General features: G+C 48.6%; 1 protein-coding gene across 1 annotated transcript in view; it reads left to right on the top strand.

Annotated features, from left to right (window-relative positions):
- The first annotated feature begins 5,009 nt into the window (after nucleotides 1-5,009).
- The window catches only part of EPAS1 (endothelial PAS domain protein 1), an 84,080-nt gene continuing 71,446 nt past the window's right edge, over nucleotides 5,010-17,643 (top strand). Inside the window, exon 1 of the mRNA XM_030310529.1 lies at nucleotides 5,010-5,598. Within this exon, the coding sequence (XP_030166389.1) occupies nucleotides 5,573-5,598 (26 nt within the window). The 5' untranslated portion in view covers nucleotides 5,010-5,572. The remainder of the gene's footprint in view (nucleotides 5,599-17,643) is intronic.

Raw genomic sequence — 17,643 nt, forward strand, 5'->3', positions numbered from 1 at the left:
CTGTTGGCTTCCAGGGAATCCAGCCTGCAAAATACACCATTGCCATGACTAGGTGAGAGGGAGTAAGTTCCAAACCCAGCCCTCCACCTGGCTGCAATAGCCACTTAAGCCAGCTCTCACCCGGGGGCAGTGTCCTGTGTCCCTCAAGCTGCAGGGGACAGACATCAAGCTCTCATGTGGTCTCCAGTAAGCCCCAGTCACAGGACTTGGAGATAGTTGAAAAGCATTCCTTTGTCCATGGTGTAGGGAGGGGAAATTCCATGATGTTGACAACTCTACCCCAGAAATCGAACTCTTAGTCCTTGTCTCTATCAGTTCATGCATCCCCTTGAGATGGGCATTGACTAAAGCACACAAAACCATTTTCAAAAGCACTCTGTCCAGTTCTGTATTTCTGTATTTTGAAACTGAGCTAGAAAAAGTCCCATTTTAACACCCTATTACAGGCCAAAGCCATACTATAGGAATGGGGAGGGTGTCTCTGCCCCCCACTCTGTGTCATTCTTAGTTACCAGACTTCAGGGCAGTGTTGCTTGGGGCCCAATGTCATCATCTTTATTGACAGTGGCACCTTCATTTCTTCTTGTGTCCTTTCCACTCTAAGGTGGGGCTGGCACATCCTTCCTATCGGCCATTCCTCTCACATGTGTGTGACTTTACCACCCCAGAGCTCGCACCCACCAGCCGGGCAGACGGGCCAGTGTGGGCGAGGCGTCTCTGAGTCCTAGCAGTGGATATGGCTGGGACTCGAGGTTTACCTGCCTTCTTGTTCACTCTCTCCACCCTCCCACCCAGCATCACCAGATTCTCACAACACCTATTGTTTAGAGTATATGATTTTGCTCTCAATTTTCATATTTAAAAAGTTCTAAGAATACATACCTATATATATGTATTTTAAAGTAGTCTGGGAGAGGAAGACTTCTTCACTATTTGTTGAGTGACAAAATGATAAACACACAAGACCTTTCATGGGCAAAGACATTAATCTCTAAGTCACTGATCATCCAGATGGGAGGGGGGATGGGGAAACTGTGTTTCTTTTAAAACTGGATCCTTCTTAGTAAGCGCTAAGAATTCAAGTAGAAAAAAAAAAGCTCTACTTTTTCTTCCTCCTTTTCCTCAATAAGAGTCACAGAACTCTTTTTGAAAGATGACAAATTCTGGATTTGTACGGTCAAAAGTCACATTTCACTGTAGATATAGCATATGTCTGTGTGAAATAGCCCATGGCTTTGGCCTGAAGCCAAACACAAGGGGTGTGGTTTTCTGGTCACGGAGTTCACTGACGAGGGGTATGAGGATAGATTTGTAAAGTCACAATTTAAGAGTTGGTTTTGTTTGGAGGACTAACAGGCAAATATGAGGGAAGGGGTGACTTCCCTTCCAACCAAATAAATGGCGAGACTAGGCCAGATGGGTGTTACGAGAGATGACATATGTGGCAGGGCCAGGGCTGGTACCACCCTGAGAGTAAATACCTCCTTAAATTTTGCACCCTGGCCCTGACATGTGACAATACATTGCAAGTTGTAAAATAGTAAAGAAACAGCCCTGCCTTCCAAGATCTCTCCTGTTAGATCCCACTCATCCCAACCTAAATTCCAACCATATCCTGGATCATACTGTTACTTTAACAAGATTACTGAGGCCCTCTGTCTTCTACCTGCCCACTACCTCCCAGTGCCCGCTCTCTACTAAGTTTGTAAGTTACCTGTTTGTCTCGCATCTATCCCACCCTATCCTGTCCTATCCCTCTGTGCTCTACAGAGGACAGAGGAAGCTGGAGACCCAGTCTTGTCCCATATTAAAACAAGAGGGTGTTCTCCTGGGGTCACAGACTTTGTTGCCAAGAGGTCCAGGCTACAGCTGGGGGACAGGGAGGGAAATTTGCTGGGAGATGGGCAGCTGCTCCCATTTTAAGCAGTTTGGGAGTTTCTTTTAGTAATGCCCTCTGCTGCCCTCTGTGGCCAAAACATCAGGGTCTCTAGAGACACTCCTCTAAATCCTGGAATCCATCTCTCTCCGCCACTATCTTTTAAAGCTCTTCTCCTTTAGTGCTCCATGGGCATTAAAAAGTAAAATGGGACCCTCCAGCCACAAGCTGGTGTTGGGTTCACACTCTCAGCTCCTTCCTGCAAAGGTTGTTGAACTGAATCCTGGAAGAAATCTTAAAAGGTCATTGGGCTGCTCAGCTCTGCTCTAAGCAAGGCTGGGGCCAATCCTTCTGTATAGGGCTTTTGGTGAATCTCTCAGATTCAATCAGAGAGTCTGGATTCAATCCCAGACTCTTCAAAGTTACTCACTGGGATTTCCACGAAATCCATCCAGTTGTTTATCAGAGCTTGGGGACCTTTCACTTAGAGGGCAAAATCCCAATTAGAAAGATGGGCAGGCTGGCCATGGGGAAGGAGCAATATTGATATGGTAGATGTGTTCTTAAGTGATCCTTTACCTTTCCTCTTTTTTTTTTTAAACATCAAAAAATCTAATTTCATAAGCTCAGTACAACTGAAATGTTCTGTGTAGGTTGGAGGTGTTGTTCTGTGACTTGAGAGCACAGCCCAGGACTCAGGAGGTTTCTCCTTGCTCTGGCAGTGAACCACTTTGAGCACCTTGGAAGCTGCCAAAGCACCTGTTTCTTCTCCCACTCCTGCACCAAGTGAGATAAGTAAGCTAATTGTTGATTAAGGGAGCGCTGTGTCTTACCAATCTCCTTATTAAGGTTCATGTGTCCACTAGGACTGGGCGGCTGGAGAAGCCCAGTTTGAAATCACTCTATTTCTGAAAACCCACCACCTCCAAGAAATGGCCCCCTAAAGAGATTTGCAATCTTTGTTTGAATCCCTTCACTGTCAGGCGTGATGTTTGATTTCAAAGTCTGTGTACACAGTGCTCAGTGGCTCTAGGAAAATGAGAAAATGTGCTTGGTTATCCGGTTCTCAGCAGGTTTTCTCCTCTGCTTTCCAATGCCTTCCAGGCACCTGAAAAGTATTCCCACCCCTCCTGATATGCAAAACAAACAAACAAACAAACAACAACAAAAAAAACTCTGTATTTTGGTGATAACACAAACCTATACAAAAAAAAAGTTCCACTTATGATTATTTTTTCTTAATATTTATTTTTGTATTGTGGTAAAAAAGCATGGCATTAAATTTACCACCTTTTTTTAAGTGTTCAGTTTAGTAGAGTTAAATATATCCACATTTTGTGCAACAGATTCTAGAATGTTTTCATCTTGCAAGAAGCAAAACCGTATACCCATTAAACACTAATTTGCCATCCCATCCCCCTCACACACAACCACCTTTCTACTGTGTTCCTATGAATTTGGTTACTTCAGATACTTCATGTAAGTGGAATCATACGGAATTTTTTTGTGACTGGCCTTTCTCACTTTGCATAAAGTCCTAGAGTTTCATTATGCAGATTATTTAATATAAAATACGGCAAAGCTTATGGGGAAACATACAGCAAGGCTTTCGGTGCCCAGGCTACCAGTTCTGTGGGCCTTTCTCTTCTTTTCCACTCACACCTGTGAAGCCCACAGACTTTTCTCAAGGCTTGGAAGACTGAGCCTCCCCTGTCCCCGATCCCTACCACCTGGATTAACCAAATGTAGGTAGACGATGGGGTGGGATTCTTGGGAGAGCAGAGTCCACCCAGTCACATAGAACATAGGTGCCTGGGCCAGCACCGATTGAAGGCAGCGTTAAAAAAAATTTTTTTTAATGTTTATTTTTGAGAGACACAGAGCACCAGCGGGAGAGGGGCAGAGAGAGAAAGAGAGAGGGAGACACAGGCTCCCATGCGGGCTCAGGCTCTGCGCTGCCAGCACAGAGCCTTATGACCAGAGCAGAAATCCCATCCTTGACCGACTGAGCCACCCAGGTGTCCCAAAGGCAGCGTTTAAAGCACATCTGGAAAATCCCTGAGTTCTGACGGCCCGCTCCTTAGATCTCTGGTCTCCCCACACTCGACACCTGAAGTTTTCATGTTCCTAGTGCTTCAATAAAACCTTGGAGACACACAGGGCAGGCCTGAGATCCTGTGATTTGAGGACACGCTGTCAACTCTTAATCCGAAAATTACACTGGGAAGCCAGACTGCCTTGGCCAATTCTGAAGTGGCGCAGGCCCACGCTGTGGTGGCCAGGTGTTGAGAGTAGGGTGCGGCAGGCAGGCCAGACAGCTCAAAGCGAGGACCCTCCTTTCCCGCATCCTTATCAAGGTCACAGGGTCCAACACAGCCCCGCAAGCAAACCGGTGTATCAGTCGGAACGGAAGAGCAGGCGAAGCCCTAGCTCTGCCTCACCGAACTGTTTCCCCCAGACCCAACAGCTGCAGGTGGTCTCCCCGCCTCTTCGTCCAGACGGCAAAGTCAGCTGCGTTCGGCCGAAAAAGTGCATCGCCTAGGCTCGGAGCGCGGCTGCTGGGCCCTCGAATTATCCCCATCGGGCCAGGGGACCAGGCAGCAGGGCGAGGGAAGCAGGAGCGCAGCACTTAGGAGGGGCTCTGCGAGGCCCGGCAGAGCGCGGGACCCTCTGAACTCGCGGTCCTGCCCTAGACCCAAAGCTATGGCGGAGGTGGAAGGACACCGGTGCAAAGGGGCGCTCCCGGTGCTCGCAGCACTCCCGGAGACCGACTTCTCGCTGCCAGTTAGCCCCACTTAAGCTGCGCCTGCCCGGTGCGGAGTCCCACCTTGCCACCCGCCACCCCGCGACCTCATAAACAACTTCTGGAACTGCGAAGGGAGGAGGCGGGGCGGGCGGGCCGCGGCGGGGCCGGGAGCGCGGGGGCAGGGGGCGGGCCGGGGTCAGGGCAGAGGCTGCGGCCGCGCCTCCCCATTGGCCGGGACGCAGTGGGCTGCCCGGGCGCGCGGCGCTGCGCGGGCGGGGTGGGCGGGGGCGGGGCCTGCCGGCGCACGCCCGCCCCCGCCCCCCCGCGCCCGCGTCCGCGCCCCCAGCGCCCTCCCCCGCGCGGCCGTAGGAGTTTTTAAAGTGGGCGGGCGGCCGCGGGAGCCGGACATTCGAGAGCGGTCCGCGACACAGTCCCTGCACCCAACACAGCTCTAGCCTGAGGAGGCTGTACAATCCTCGGCAGTGTCCTGAGACTGTACGGTCATCTCCGCGTACGCGCCTGCCGGGCCCTGGACTCTTCCAACTCACATCGTTGCAGCCACTTTTTCTTCTCTCTTTTCTTTTCTTTTTTTTTTTTTTTTTTTGAAAACCCAGAAAAGTGACTCTTCTTCGTGGGAAAAAGGAACTTCGGTCCCGCTCTCTCTGCCCTCTTTTTGGATTTGACAGCCTCCTCCCACTCCTTTTCCCGACCCCGCCTCCCTGTGCAGGTTCCTCCCAGTCACCTTTCTCCACCCTCCTCCCCCGCACCTACCCAGCCTCCCGCAAACTTCCACCTGACCGTGCGGGGCGCCCGGGACCTGTGAGCACCTGGGACCTTTAACACCGGCCCCGGCCGCGAGGAGTTGGCGAGGGCCACAGCGAAGGCGGCGCCTGCAATCCCCACCGGCCACGGAGCCCAGGTGTCCGGCGTCTCAGAGCACCACGGCCGCAATGACAACTGACAAGGAGAAGAAAAGGTAAGCATGCGTCCAAGCCGGCGAGGGACCTGGTTGGAGCGGGATGGCCAGGCTGCGCGGGGTCGGCACGACCAAGAGCGGCTAGGAGAGAAGTGCGGAGAGGTCTTTGAGGCCCGAGGATCGGCTTGGAGGGGTTTGAGAGGGAGAGCAGGTGCCCCGTCCCTGGACGCGGAGTCGGGGCTGCGGCTTCGCAGGGGAGGGTTCTGTGATCCGAAGGAATCACGAATCTGAGCGCGCGACGAAGCCAGGAGGCCCAGGGAGATGGCCCTGGAGGTCGGAGGGGCTCTGGGGCGCAGAACCTTCCCAGATCGCTGCCGCTCCAGCCCCCGCACCGAACTCATGTGGCCAGCATGTTGAAATGTTTCTGGGTTGACTCGACTTAGGTCAACTTTCGACCTTCTCAGGTCTTGCATGTGAGGCACCATCCACTCGTCTTCTTTTCCTTCGGACCCCTCGGGTTCTTGCAAGTGAGCTATTTTCGTACTGCGCCCCAAACTAGCCAGGGGCCGGAAGCGGAGCGCGGCTCTGGGACGCGCCCCCGCGGAAGGGCCAGTACGCAGCAAAGGGCCCCCCCAACTCTGGGTTTACAGACCTTATTGAAGCCTGGAGAAACGCCCTTACTGGTCCCGCACCTTGACTCCGGAGGGGAGTGGGTGGTGGGCCAGGTTGCTTCGCGGGGGGCAGGTGTGTTGGTGTGCGAGGAGGGAATGGCGACACCGGGTAACCCCGGCAGGTCCTGGTGTCTCTCCCTCAAGAGGACAGAGAAGGGCAGCCACGATCTGCGCGTCTGCCCTCGTTAGCTTCTCGGCTCTGGGTGAGAGGCAACTCCGGCCAACTCTCACTGCTTTCCCGCCCCCTCCCAGCCGCTCCCCGCCCGGCCCTCTCCGGGCGGGGGTGGGAGCGCGCGGCGCGGCCGCACGGCGTGGGCACGGCCTTGCCTCCAGCAATGGAACGAGGCCGGCCGCCTAGACCCCAACTGCTCAGGGTCTCCTCCTCTGGGGCTGCCCGGTGGGCTGGCCCTTTCAGCCCTGCGCTCGGCGGCGGCTTGGCGGGGCTGGGTTTCGGGGGGAACCGAATAGAACTTGTGGCCAGAGCCGGGTCAGATAAGCTGCAGGGCTGCGGGGCGGTGGTGCGGAGATGGGGGAACGGAGCCGCGAAGGGAGGGGGTGACTGACCCCGAACCGAGGCCCGGGAGAGCTCAGTTCCGGGATTGATTTGCTCTTGTTCTGACTTCCACTGTGGGACCTGCGCCAGAAACAGTGCATCTTTCGGTCAAGCGGCGGTTCCCACCTCGGGGCACCGATAAGGATTTGATAACTGGGAGCGAATCGCGCGCGTTCTGGCAGGGCGCCCGGGCCGGCGCTCCCGGATCGCCGGGGGAGGGGACTGAGCCTGGCTCCCCCTCCCGCGTCACTGTGGCGCCCCCCCCGGCCTGCCACGGGTGAGGGAGCGTGGGCCCGGCCGCGCTGGGTCCCCAGGGCCTCGCAGCTTCTCTGGGGTCCTGTGTCTTTTGACGGCGGCAAAGCAAGAGACCTTAAGATCTCTTAAGACGTATTTTGTAAAACCAACATAGCCTGCATCGTCATGATGCCAACGCTAACGACTGAACAACCAAAAAACGAGGTTGTAGTCCGCTCTTATGAGCGCGCTCTGGGCTCCGGAGCCGGCGAGGGAACTTATGGTAGGTACATTTTACAACTGTGATGCCTATCGGGGAAGGTCGCAATCGCGGAGGTGGGGCCTGATGGTAATCTTGACAGATGTGTGAAGTGTCAGTTTCTCCCCGCGGCTCAGCGCCTGGGTCCTTGTGTTATGTATTTTAATAATTGCAAGAAACTTGGGAGTAGGGGAAATAATTACTTCGATAAGCCTGGCCGTATTACCTCCTTGGTTAGAGATGGAGAGAGCTGGAATAGGAGAAGGAAAGAAAGTGGATAAACAGACTCCAATTAACTCTCCTGAACGGCGGCCGGTGTGAACTGCTGTGGGGATCGCGTGCGAAGTCGCCTTGAAGGCCCCCTTGGGGCTGAGGAGCAGAGCTGGTGACCGAGCCCAGTGTGTCTGCCCTCTGTGGCTTGCTTTGATTTTTGCGTCCCAGACTGGCAGCATACACAGCATGCCGCTCACCTTCCAGAGCCCCACTAGGGCTTGTCCAATTCCTGTTGGGTTGTTTTGAGATATATTTACTTTTCCTGCCCGGTTCTGTTTGTTCGCTGCAGGCTCCTTGCGGGACCAAGGTGTAATTAAAGCATGTGAACCAATACATTCAAAGATACTGTCTTAGTTACTGTCTTAGTTACATCTAAGTGTCTGTTCTTAGCTTTCCATACGTGCCTCACAAGTGATGCCTGCCCAGGGGGCTCTCAGGATGATGATTCTGCACATGGGTTCTTAAGATTTTGTAATCTTCTGGTTCAACAGAACCATTTCTTACCCCAAATTCAAGAGGCACAGAACTTTTGCAATGTTCCTTCTAACAACAGCCCTTCAAGAAGTGGGCGGGATTATTTTGTTCCAAAAACGTTTATGCCTCCATGGATATGTTAATGTTTAATAGCAAAGAGTTTGCTTTCTAAAGGTTGGCTGGCTGGCCTCCAGAATGGGTATCAAAGTGCACTTTTTGGGTGGTAGTGGGCATTCCCATTGATTTCAGAGGTCAGAAGCCGAAGTTTGGTAAGGGTACTGCACTCCCCTTTCTGTATCAGTCTATTTTGAGCAAGTGGGGATCTCATTAGTTAAGGTTCCTGATTCTCTGAAGAGCTAGAAAGTGTCTCACCTCCTGATAAAACCATTCCTGAGTCCCTTCCCTGGGAGAGAAGAGTTTGGAAATCCTTAGCGATGTGGGGATTTGGAGAGTGGTTCAGGTAAATGTAAATGAGATCTTTGGATAATCAGGGAGCAAAGTCTACCCCAAAGCCAGACCCAGCTCAGAGCACCTTTCTGGAATGCATAGGTCACTTAGTGCAGGGCCAGTAGTGGAACGGAGTTGGAGACATCTGGACCAGAAGTTTTCAAACTACCTCCCCATCCCCCTGCCGGCTGGAGTTAGTTGTTCCTCTGCTAAAATAAACGCAAAGCCCATCTTTTCCCAATTCTGATGGGGATATTATTGCTAGGCACTTTTTCTCAATTTAAGTATATTTCCTATAAATCTTTCTTTATCATTTGATTATCTCTGTCCACTGCATGACCATGCAGAGATGATACGGAGTTGGTTTAACACATTAGGTTCAGGCATTTAAAATTTAATTCATACAGCTTTCACAAAGTTCAAAAAGAATGCTGTGGCTCAGGTTTTTTTCAGTGTCGCTGAAGAGGGGCTTAACGATCATTTTATGAGGGGTCATGGAAATCATCTAGTACTGAGGCCCAGAGAGGTTAAGTGACTTTTCCAGTCACAAGGAAAGTTAGTGCTGGTAAGAATCAGAACCCTGGTTCATTACTTTCATTAATGATGTATTTTCCTATTGTTGACCAAATAGTATCCCCTGCCCTGAAATGCCTCTAAACAGTGAGGATGATTTCCAAGGGATTACAGTGCCCTCTCCCCCACCCCCGCCAAATCACTGAACCTTGTAGAAAGGAGATTTGTTCTTCTAGATAATTATAAGAGACTCCAAGCTGCAGCAGGAGCAGTTCTGTTTGCTTTTTGCAAAATAGGAAGCCTGGTTCCATTGTCTATAAACTTGAGGAAGTATGAATTCAGTTGTTTTAGTGCTCTCCCTTTATTTCACTTAGAAGAAAATTTACTTATATGTGGACCTCATTAAACAAAACCAGTGCAAGGACTGTTCCACAGTAGGGCAGATTGCATTGTGAAGTAGTGAGCCCCCTGTCAGGAGACACATTCAAGCAGCTACTAGATTGATTCCTGTATGGAGTTGGTAGTACTAAAGTGTTTAATTCACTTGGAATGTAAATCAGTCAGTCTGTGTGTACACATGTGTGTGTGTGTGCACACGTGTGTGCCTGTGTAGGGTGATCCTCAACTTTGTAGGAATTTATTCTATAAAATGTTTACAGAAAGAAGGAACCAATTAGATAATGCTTAGTGCTCCAGGATTTTAGCCCCATACATTTGAAAATACTTGCCATCATTACTTGTCTCAAGATTTAGGCTTTTTCACTTTTTAAGAAACCTATCCAGTCCTATTTGCTTTTATTGTCTTTTCCCCAGTTCTGTCTCCTACCAACATGACTTTTCCTTTTCATTTTAGCCTAATGAATCTTCCCTTTTGCTTTCAGTACTGCCCATCACTGATAGTTCATCACTGATAGTTCACCTGGTCGGGTGTTTGCCAATATTGTGAAGTTACCAATGTTGGCTCACCAGAGCCCTCCCTGCCCCCCCGCCACCCTCCCTCCCCCGCCCCCCCCCCCCCCCCCCCCCCCGCCGACCATGATGTCATCTCTCCTGATGGAAACCGGCTCTGCTGTTCACACCATGATGTAAATCCCTAAGACAACAAAGGAGTGTTGGACACCTGTACCTGGAGAAAATGCTAAACAAGAGACTAAGAAATAGGGGATATGGTCCTTCAAGTTGTTTAGTTTGATTGGTGGGGGGAGGAGGACACATAAGGAGGTTTACCTAAAAATATAGTTAGGTAGCAGCTTACATGTCACTTTTTGGTTGAGATCAAATCTTTTGAAGCTAAAGAAAAGCTCATAACCATACACATAAGCACGCAGTTATTGAAAGGCATTGTGTGGGTTTGTGGGTGGGAGAGTTGGTTCATAGTTTTTCCTGGAATCGTACAGGCAGACGCTGATCACCAGCATGGCGACTGACTCTGGTAGGGTCAAACGGGGGTAGTCCATGTTGGGGGTAATGAGAGTAAAGAGAAAATGGAGGATTCAGGAGTATTTCCTGTTGTACACTTCCATACTATGGACAGAAAGGCCCCTAAGATGTGTGTTTGCTGTTCTTAAGAACTTTGGGGTGAGGGGCATGGGAAGGGGTCTCTAGCAGGGCCCTGGGAGTGATGGGGATAGAGGTTGTGGTCCCTCTCCCTCTGAGGATAACAGTGTAGACAGCTGTGACTTCAAGAAGGCCAAGAAGACAGAGGGAGCTTCTTTTTTTTTTTTTTTTTTAATGTTTATTTCTGAGAGACAGAGACACAGAGCACAAGTGGGGGAGGAACAGAGAGAGGGAGACAAAGAATCCAAAGCAGGCTCCAGGCTCTGAGCTGTCAGCACAGAGCCCGATGTGGGGCTCGAACCCACAAACCGAGAGATCATGACCTGAGCTGAAGTCAGGCTCCTAACCGACTGAGCCACCCAGGTGCTCCTTGAGAGAGAGGGAACTTCTTAACATGGGCTTTGTGAGTAGGCTTCAGGGGATGGTCTATGAGCTTCTGAAATTGGGTGCAAGATACTATGTATATATGCCTTCCCCCCCCCCCCCAGGATGAAAGTCTGTTCAGCTCTCAATAGCCTTTAAAAGGTTCTAGGATCTGAAAAAGGCAAGCCCTTGTTCTTCAGTGTCTGATTCGGTGACTGCCTTCCATTTCAGGATCTTTCTGTTCAGGTCCCAGACAGTTCCTACATTTACTGCCAGTGTCTCTCCCCGGTTGCAAATAGGAGAGGGCTTTGGTATGTGTAATCTAGTAGAGATTTTGTGGTGCACCTTAACCTTACCTGTACCTGGCTGTCCTGTGTATCCAGCTACATGTCTGCTTTTGGTGATAGAAGGAAGGGGAGCTGAGTGTGCGTCACAGGGTTAGCTCTGGTGTGATTCATTTTCTTAATGCTTCTTAAAACACCCGTGAAAATGTGTCCTCACATTTTCCATCATCCTCAAACAGTTATTTGGAGGTCCTTTTATGTAGTAAGAATGTGTGTCCTTAATAGAAATCGTATATGCAGTAGGACAAAACCATAAAACCTGAACATTTTAGTCTTATTAGGGCAGGCTCTGTTCTCAGAACTTTACATGGATTAACTCTTTTAATCCTCCGAACAACCCCGTTAAATAAGCCCTGTTATTATCCCCATTTCACCGATGGGAAAGCTGAAGTGTAGGAAGGTGACTGCCAGAGGTCACATGGGTGGGAGTGGGATTTGAACTGGGCAGATAATCTCCAGAGTCTATATTCTGAACTGGGGCTCCATTCCCCCTTACCTTTTCGAAGCTATCTAATACCATGCCTGATACGTGGTAAGTACTCTCTAGATGATAACTGCTTTTGCTGCTGTATTTATAATTATTACAATTACTTTTTTGTGACTCATCGCTGGATTGAACCTCATAGACAGGGATTGAAGATCTGAAGGGTAGACATGGAAGTCCTGGAAATTCTTACTTTTCGTGCGTTTTCCTCAGCTCTTATAGGAGGTGGTTCTCTACTGCCCCCAACAAGTTCAAAGCTTTCCACCTCCCACCCTTAACTGGTGGCAAGACTTCAATAATTACTTTAGCCTTCAGACCCCATTGTGCAGAAGAACCTGTTAGAAGTTTTCCTCTGTGGCTTCTGAAGAACCATCTCCAAATCAAGATGCACAAGACTTCCTCTGGCTCTTTTGATCTTTTGAAACTGCGAGGACAGGAAGGAAAGAATGGATGGGGGGAATAAAGAATAGCTATGACCGTTGCAATAATAATACATTGCGTTTTTCTAGAGCCCTTTCTCTGAGGAGCCCTGAGCTTTTTCGCAGCCGTCACACCATTGGCTTCTGTACTGTGGGCCTAGATGGGTTTCTTGAGTTTTCGTCATGCTGTAAACTATAAGTGTACCAACACATACCATCACACAGAGAGAAGCAAATCCTACTGGCAGTTGCACATCACCGTATGTGTGGTAGGTCATGCGTGGGTGTGTGCTACTCACAGCATCTATGATTTTCAAGCAGAGTCTGGGTGTAATTTGTTGCCAGTTGTCTGGTATTGAAAGCCACAGACTGGTCTGCAAGTATGGAGTCAGGAAGAGTGGTGGGGCCCTTTGAGATCTCCGGAGCCAAGGAGGCAGGTGCAGAATGGGTCAGAACGTCATCTATTTCTAGGTGGCCTTTTTCTTTTTTTCTAGTTTCTCTAGAAATACTGGTTTGTTTGACTGCCTTGGGCCCTTCCCAGGGGCCACTTGTTCATCAGCAACACTGATTACGTGGCATGGCCACCAGAGGCTTCACGTGTTCCCAGGAGGCACACATTTCCCCCTTAATTTGGGAAAATTCTTCAGTTTTAAAGTTACAAGTAACTTCTGTGCAAGATAATGACTCTGAGAAGCAGTTTCTTTTCTCACATGGGAAGGTATTTCAGAAAGGGTGGTTCATGAGTAAGGAAAAGGACCCCGTTAAAAATGTGTATTGATCTGCCACACACCCATCGGGCATTTTTCCAATTCTACAAAGCCGTGAAATGGATTGTTAGAACTCTCTTCTTATATTCCTCTGGTGACTTCCCTTTCCATGGCACCTTCCGATTAAAAAAAAAAAAAAAAAAGTCAAACCTGAGAGGTTCTAGGAATCTTGGCAGATTAGTGATTTTATTGGGTTAGGCTGTGTAAGAAAACACATGAGTGGAAAATGACTCCACTGTGCTATACTCATGCTGCTGCCACTGGAGGGTAGTCCCCATCCCCAGGTTCGCTTCCTGCAACTGCTGGGGGTGCAGCCAATGTTATAGTTTCTGTAGGAGCTTGTCAACTCTGTGACAACTTTAGTTGACTCTCTCGGTCTTATTTTCAGTCTGAGGCTCCTTTCTCTTGTGGAGAGTCAGTGGTTTGCTATGCATAAGAGATCCATGGGTTCTATCTGAGACTGTTCAGAAGCATTTTATAAATCCTTTAAAATACGTCAGTTAAAGTATATGGTTGTTTTTGGTGGTAATCATTTAAGTCACTGTGCTGTATTGTCTAGCCACGCAGTACTCTTTCTCTGTGTCTTGATGTTGTATTAACAAATACCGTATTTTACTTGTGATACAAAATTTTCAAAAAAATTTTTTTTTCATATTGTAACCACGTTGTATATTGGTCCTGACTGCCCCTGGGTTGGGGGCAAGGGGAAGGAAGGGCAAAACATTATCCTAACTTTGTACTTGGGAAATTGAGCTGCTAACAGGAGCAAACCACTCTGTCTGCAGTGAAATCTACCACTGGGTCCAGGTGCCCTTGGTGAGGCTAGACCCCTAAGGCTCCTGCTATAAGGTAATAAAGAGTCAAGAGCACAAAAGGGGTGACTCAAATTTAAGTGGTAACTGTTCTCATTACTAATGAGTAATTATAGCAAATATTTACAGGCCTCCTTCCTACCTTTACGACTTCCTGTTGCTGAAGCACTTTGGAGTATTGAGAAAGATTGTCCTGGAAAAATACGTCATACACAGTTGCAGGAAAGAGTGGCTTTAAGCACACACAAAAAAATCAGTTGCTTGGCTCTGTTCACGGATTCCACATGGAAACAACAAAATTATGTTCATGAGGGGCTGTTTGAGGATCCATCCCTAGTAACTTTAAAACAAATTTTAAAAAATCAATTCTGGATGATCAAATATATGGGGAAATGGGACACCAGATGTTTTTGCAGATTATTCTAGAAATAAAACAACTTTGCAAAGAAAAATTTTTGAGTTCAAGCACAGGTCATTCGGTAAATACTATTTTATGAACGTGATCTCTACAATATTTTTCTGAATGAAAACAGTCGTGCATAATGGAGTAAATCAGGATTTATAAAATATGCCATGTGGGGATTTCAGGGAGCAAGAAGAATATCATCCACCTAATAAAGATTCCGGAGTAAATCCTGATAATGCTCATTTCCTACACACTTGGTTTAAAGAGCACTTCACTGCAATTTTTCTCTTCAGTGTCTGTAAACCACTGTACCCTTGTATTTCTCTCCCATGTTTCCAAGAGTCCTCAGATCCTATTTTAGAATGGCAGCTTTCACTCCAGCACTGGCTAAGGTTGATGAAGCTAATTTTGGTGACCAGGGTAAAGGGAGAGAGAAGTCCTCTGCAGAGCCAAAAGGGCTTTCTGGTGCCTCGGTTTGGAGCAGCATGGTGTTGCCAGACACACCACATTTCACCTTTAGAACCTTTATTTGTGTGCTTGCACAACAAATGTTTACCCAGATATTAAGATAAGAAAAGTATGAAGGTCACATTTTGCCAGGGACAGGCGCTTCTATAAATGTAACCATATCACTGTGCGGCAGGAGTCTGTCTTTTATTCTAAACCAGGGACTTAGGGGAATTAATGGTGGGTGGGGCATGGGAACCAGGCCCTTCTTGGTTTTTTGGCTTCCTTGCCTGTACTGAGCATGTCCTGGCTCAGCTGATGTGCCCCTCCCATTAGGCGAGGCCCTTTGGGGTGGTCAAGAAGTCAGGAAATTGTAGTCCACTGTGGGGCCCCACTCTCTGGCGTCTTATGGTGTTCCATGGAAGTTGGTGCCCCATGCATTTACCTGCTATCTGACTGGGTGGGAAAAGGGTTTCTTTTGTCGAGGATTGGACTGTTTCTCCTAAAGATCTCGAAGGATTGGCTTGTGTAGTCTGAAAGAAGACCTGGATCCTTGGCCTAATTTCCTTCCCAAGGGCAGCCTACACGGCAGTGGAAGGGACCCCATCCCAGCTCTCTCCCCCCAACCACCATCCATCACCCAACATGCCTTCTGAGCTCCAGCTATGCAGACCTCCACCTCCCCGTGCCCTAGTGACTTGTTTACCTCATGTCACAGGCTCCTTCCCACCTAGATTCCCTCACCCTAGTACTGCTATCTTGGATGCTCTTTCTACTCAAATATCAGCCACTTTCCTAGTGCAAGCCCAAGTTCTCCGGCTCCAGCAAAGCCTGCTGTAGTAATTCCCATGCTCGTACTGCACCCCCCTCCACCGCACTGTAGTTCTTCCTTATGTTTACTAAAGAGGCTGCCTGATTCTGTTTCCTTGTTATCTAATGACATTTCATGTGTTCTCGTCTTTCCAACTAGATTGTGTGTTGCTTAAGGGCCAGGGTGTCTAAATTTTCTGCTGTGTTCTGTAATATTTTCCATATTTGAGTCCCTAAAATCACACTTAACTTTCAAAAATCATAGAATTGCTTGGTTGTTGTCCCTTGGGTCACTTGGAAAGCCCTCCTCTTGGGCCTTCCTTTTCTCAGTCATGTAGATTTGAGCCCTGGACTCATTTTCCTTTAAAAAGAACGAAAAAGGAAAAGAAAAACTTGGGGGAACCACATGCAGGTCTTGTTGATACCTGATTTTACATCAAATGCAAACCTCAGGCTAGAACTATGTCAACACTTCAGGAGCACCCAATACACCAAGGCAAGTGTGAGCCAAACAATAAAGTACTCCAGCTTAGTGTCAGTGTTTAAAAGGCCAGATGGGAAAGTGTGTGCAGAAGGGAACACAACTCTCAGTTCAGAAGAATCACCTCCCCTGAGGTACCTTCCCCGATCAGCAGCACATTGGTTACCCCTGTATTTATATGGTTTTCCGTCTGTATTTTATTTGTATGAGGCTTTCACACCTTGCTTTTGAGTGTGCGTGTCCTTGTGTGTGTCTGTCTCTGAAAACATGTAGGTGGTAAGGCCTTCATGAGCAGGGACCAATCATCTTTTTCTTTTTTCTTTTTCTTTCTTTTTTTTTTTGCATTACACTTGTGGTTTTACTCAGGTTTGATTTTTAAAAATGTGGCGGGGAGAGAGCCCTTAGGAAAGGGTGAAGCTAATGGAGGCAGGGCCCTCCCAGGTGCCTGAGGAGGAGGCAGGTCCCCTCCCCTCTGTCCTCTTCCTTCCCCAACTAAAGGGATTTGGGGAGGGATCTGGTGCCCAGTCTGTGGGGTGGTGCTTGGGGTAAAGGGCCATGGGGAGCAAGGGGCAGTCACCTTTCTCTTTCTTCCCATAGCACCCAGAACAGAGGCCCACATTTGGGTGCCCAGTAGTTCTTTGTAGACTCAGTAATTCTGTGACTGGAATTTTGGGTGCTTAGTTACAGAGGGTTGGAGACACAGGGAGAAACCTTTGCTCAGATCAACTTTCCCATTCTCCTTGGTCACCCACCATGCATGTGGTGAGGTCTGTGTGTAAACATTTATGGTCACCTACCACATTCAGGTGGCATGCCATGCAGTGAGGTCCATTAGATGGACCTGCACTCAGGGGAATTACAGTCTAGTGTTGGTGTTAAAGAATCCCTAAAATTGTTTAAAACGTTGCAAGATGGTTATGTTGATGGGAACCCTAGGCCCCTTTTTAAGATTTACAATCTTGTTTGGTAGTTGAAACTAGCTCAGATAAAAGACTGACCGAACAGTGGAATATTGGTAGTAATTAAATGAGTGTGAACAAGGGTAAATAGGTCTTGTGTGTTGCGAATAGTTAGGAAGGGAGATGGTTAGCATTTATTAGAGGGCCATTTAACAGAGGAGCCTTAAGATCTGGGTCTTGAACATTGGGTAGAACTTGGGTAGGCATGTGGGTATGGGACATTCCAGCTGGAGTGAACAGCTTAAGTTAAGCGAGGAGGCAGAAATAAACAAGGTGTGCATGTCAGGGCTGGTGAGCTGGCTCCTTGCACAGCTGAATCCAGAGCACTGTTAACGGACAGGAGGTGAGGACCAGGCCTGGGCCGGTATAGAGAAGTTTGGGAGCAGTCTGTCCTGAGTTATCTTGTGATAGAATCGTTGGACTGCCTTGGGGCCACAGGAGCAGCCCATGTCTCTCTTGAGAATTAGTGGGACATGAGAGAGCTGCTCAGGGCACCTCTTTTATCTTCCAACCAGGAGCCTGGCTCTTGTGTGAACACGGCAAGATGGCTGGATGAGGCTGTGGTTGTTCTCCATAGGAATGACTTCCAAGACTGAAAAGTCCCCCCATATTGCTTAGGAAATCGGTCATTTGCCAGTGTATCCAAATCACACTGGAACATATATATAAATATATATAGAACTATACCATCACTCAGGGGCATAAATACCTCCCGTTGTACAAAACGGGAGCTGAAAGGGGTCAGCTTACCATATGCTACAATAGTTTCCTTCAGGCTCTGAGGGAGGGTGCAATGACCCTTACCCTGTGTTCTCGTTTTTGGTGGTAAAGT

This window comes from Lynx canadensis, chromosome A3 (genome assembly GCF_007474595.2).
Source record: "Lynx canadensis isolate LIC74 chromosome A3, mLynCan4.pri.v2, whole genome shotgun sequence".
In the NCBI taxonomy this organism is placed as follows: domain Eukaryota; kingdom Metazoa; phylum Chordata; class Mammalia; order Carnivora; family Felidae; genus Lynx; species Lynx canadensis.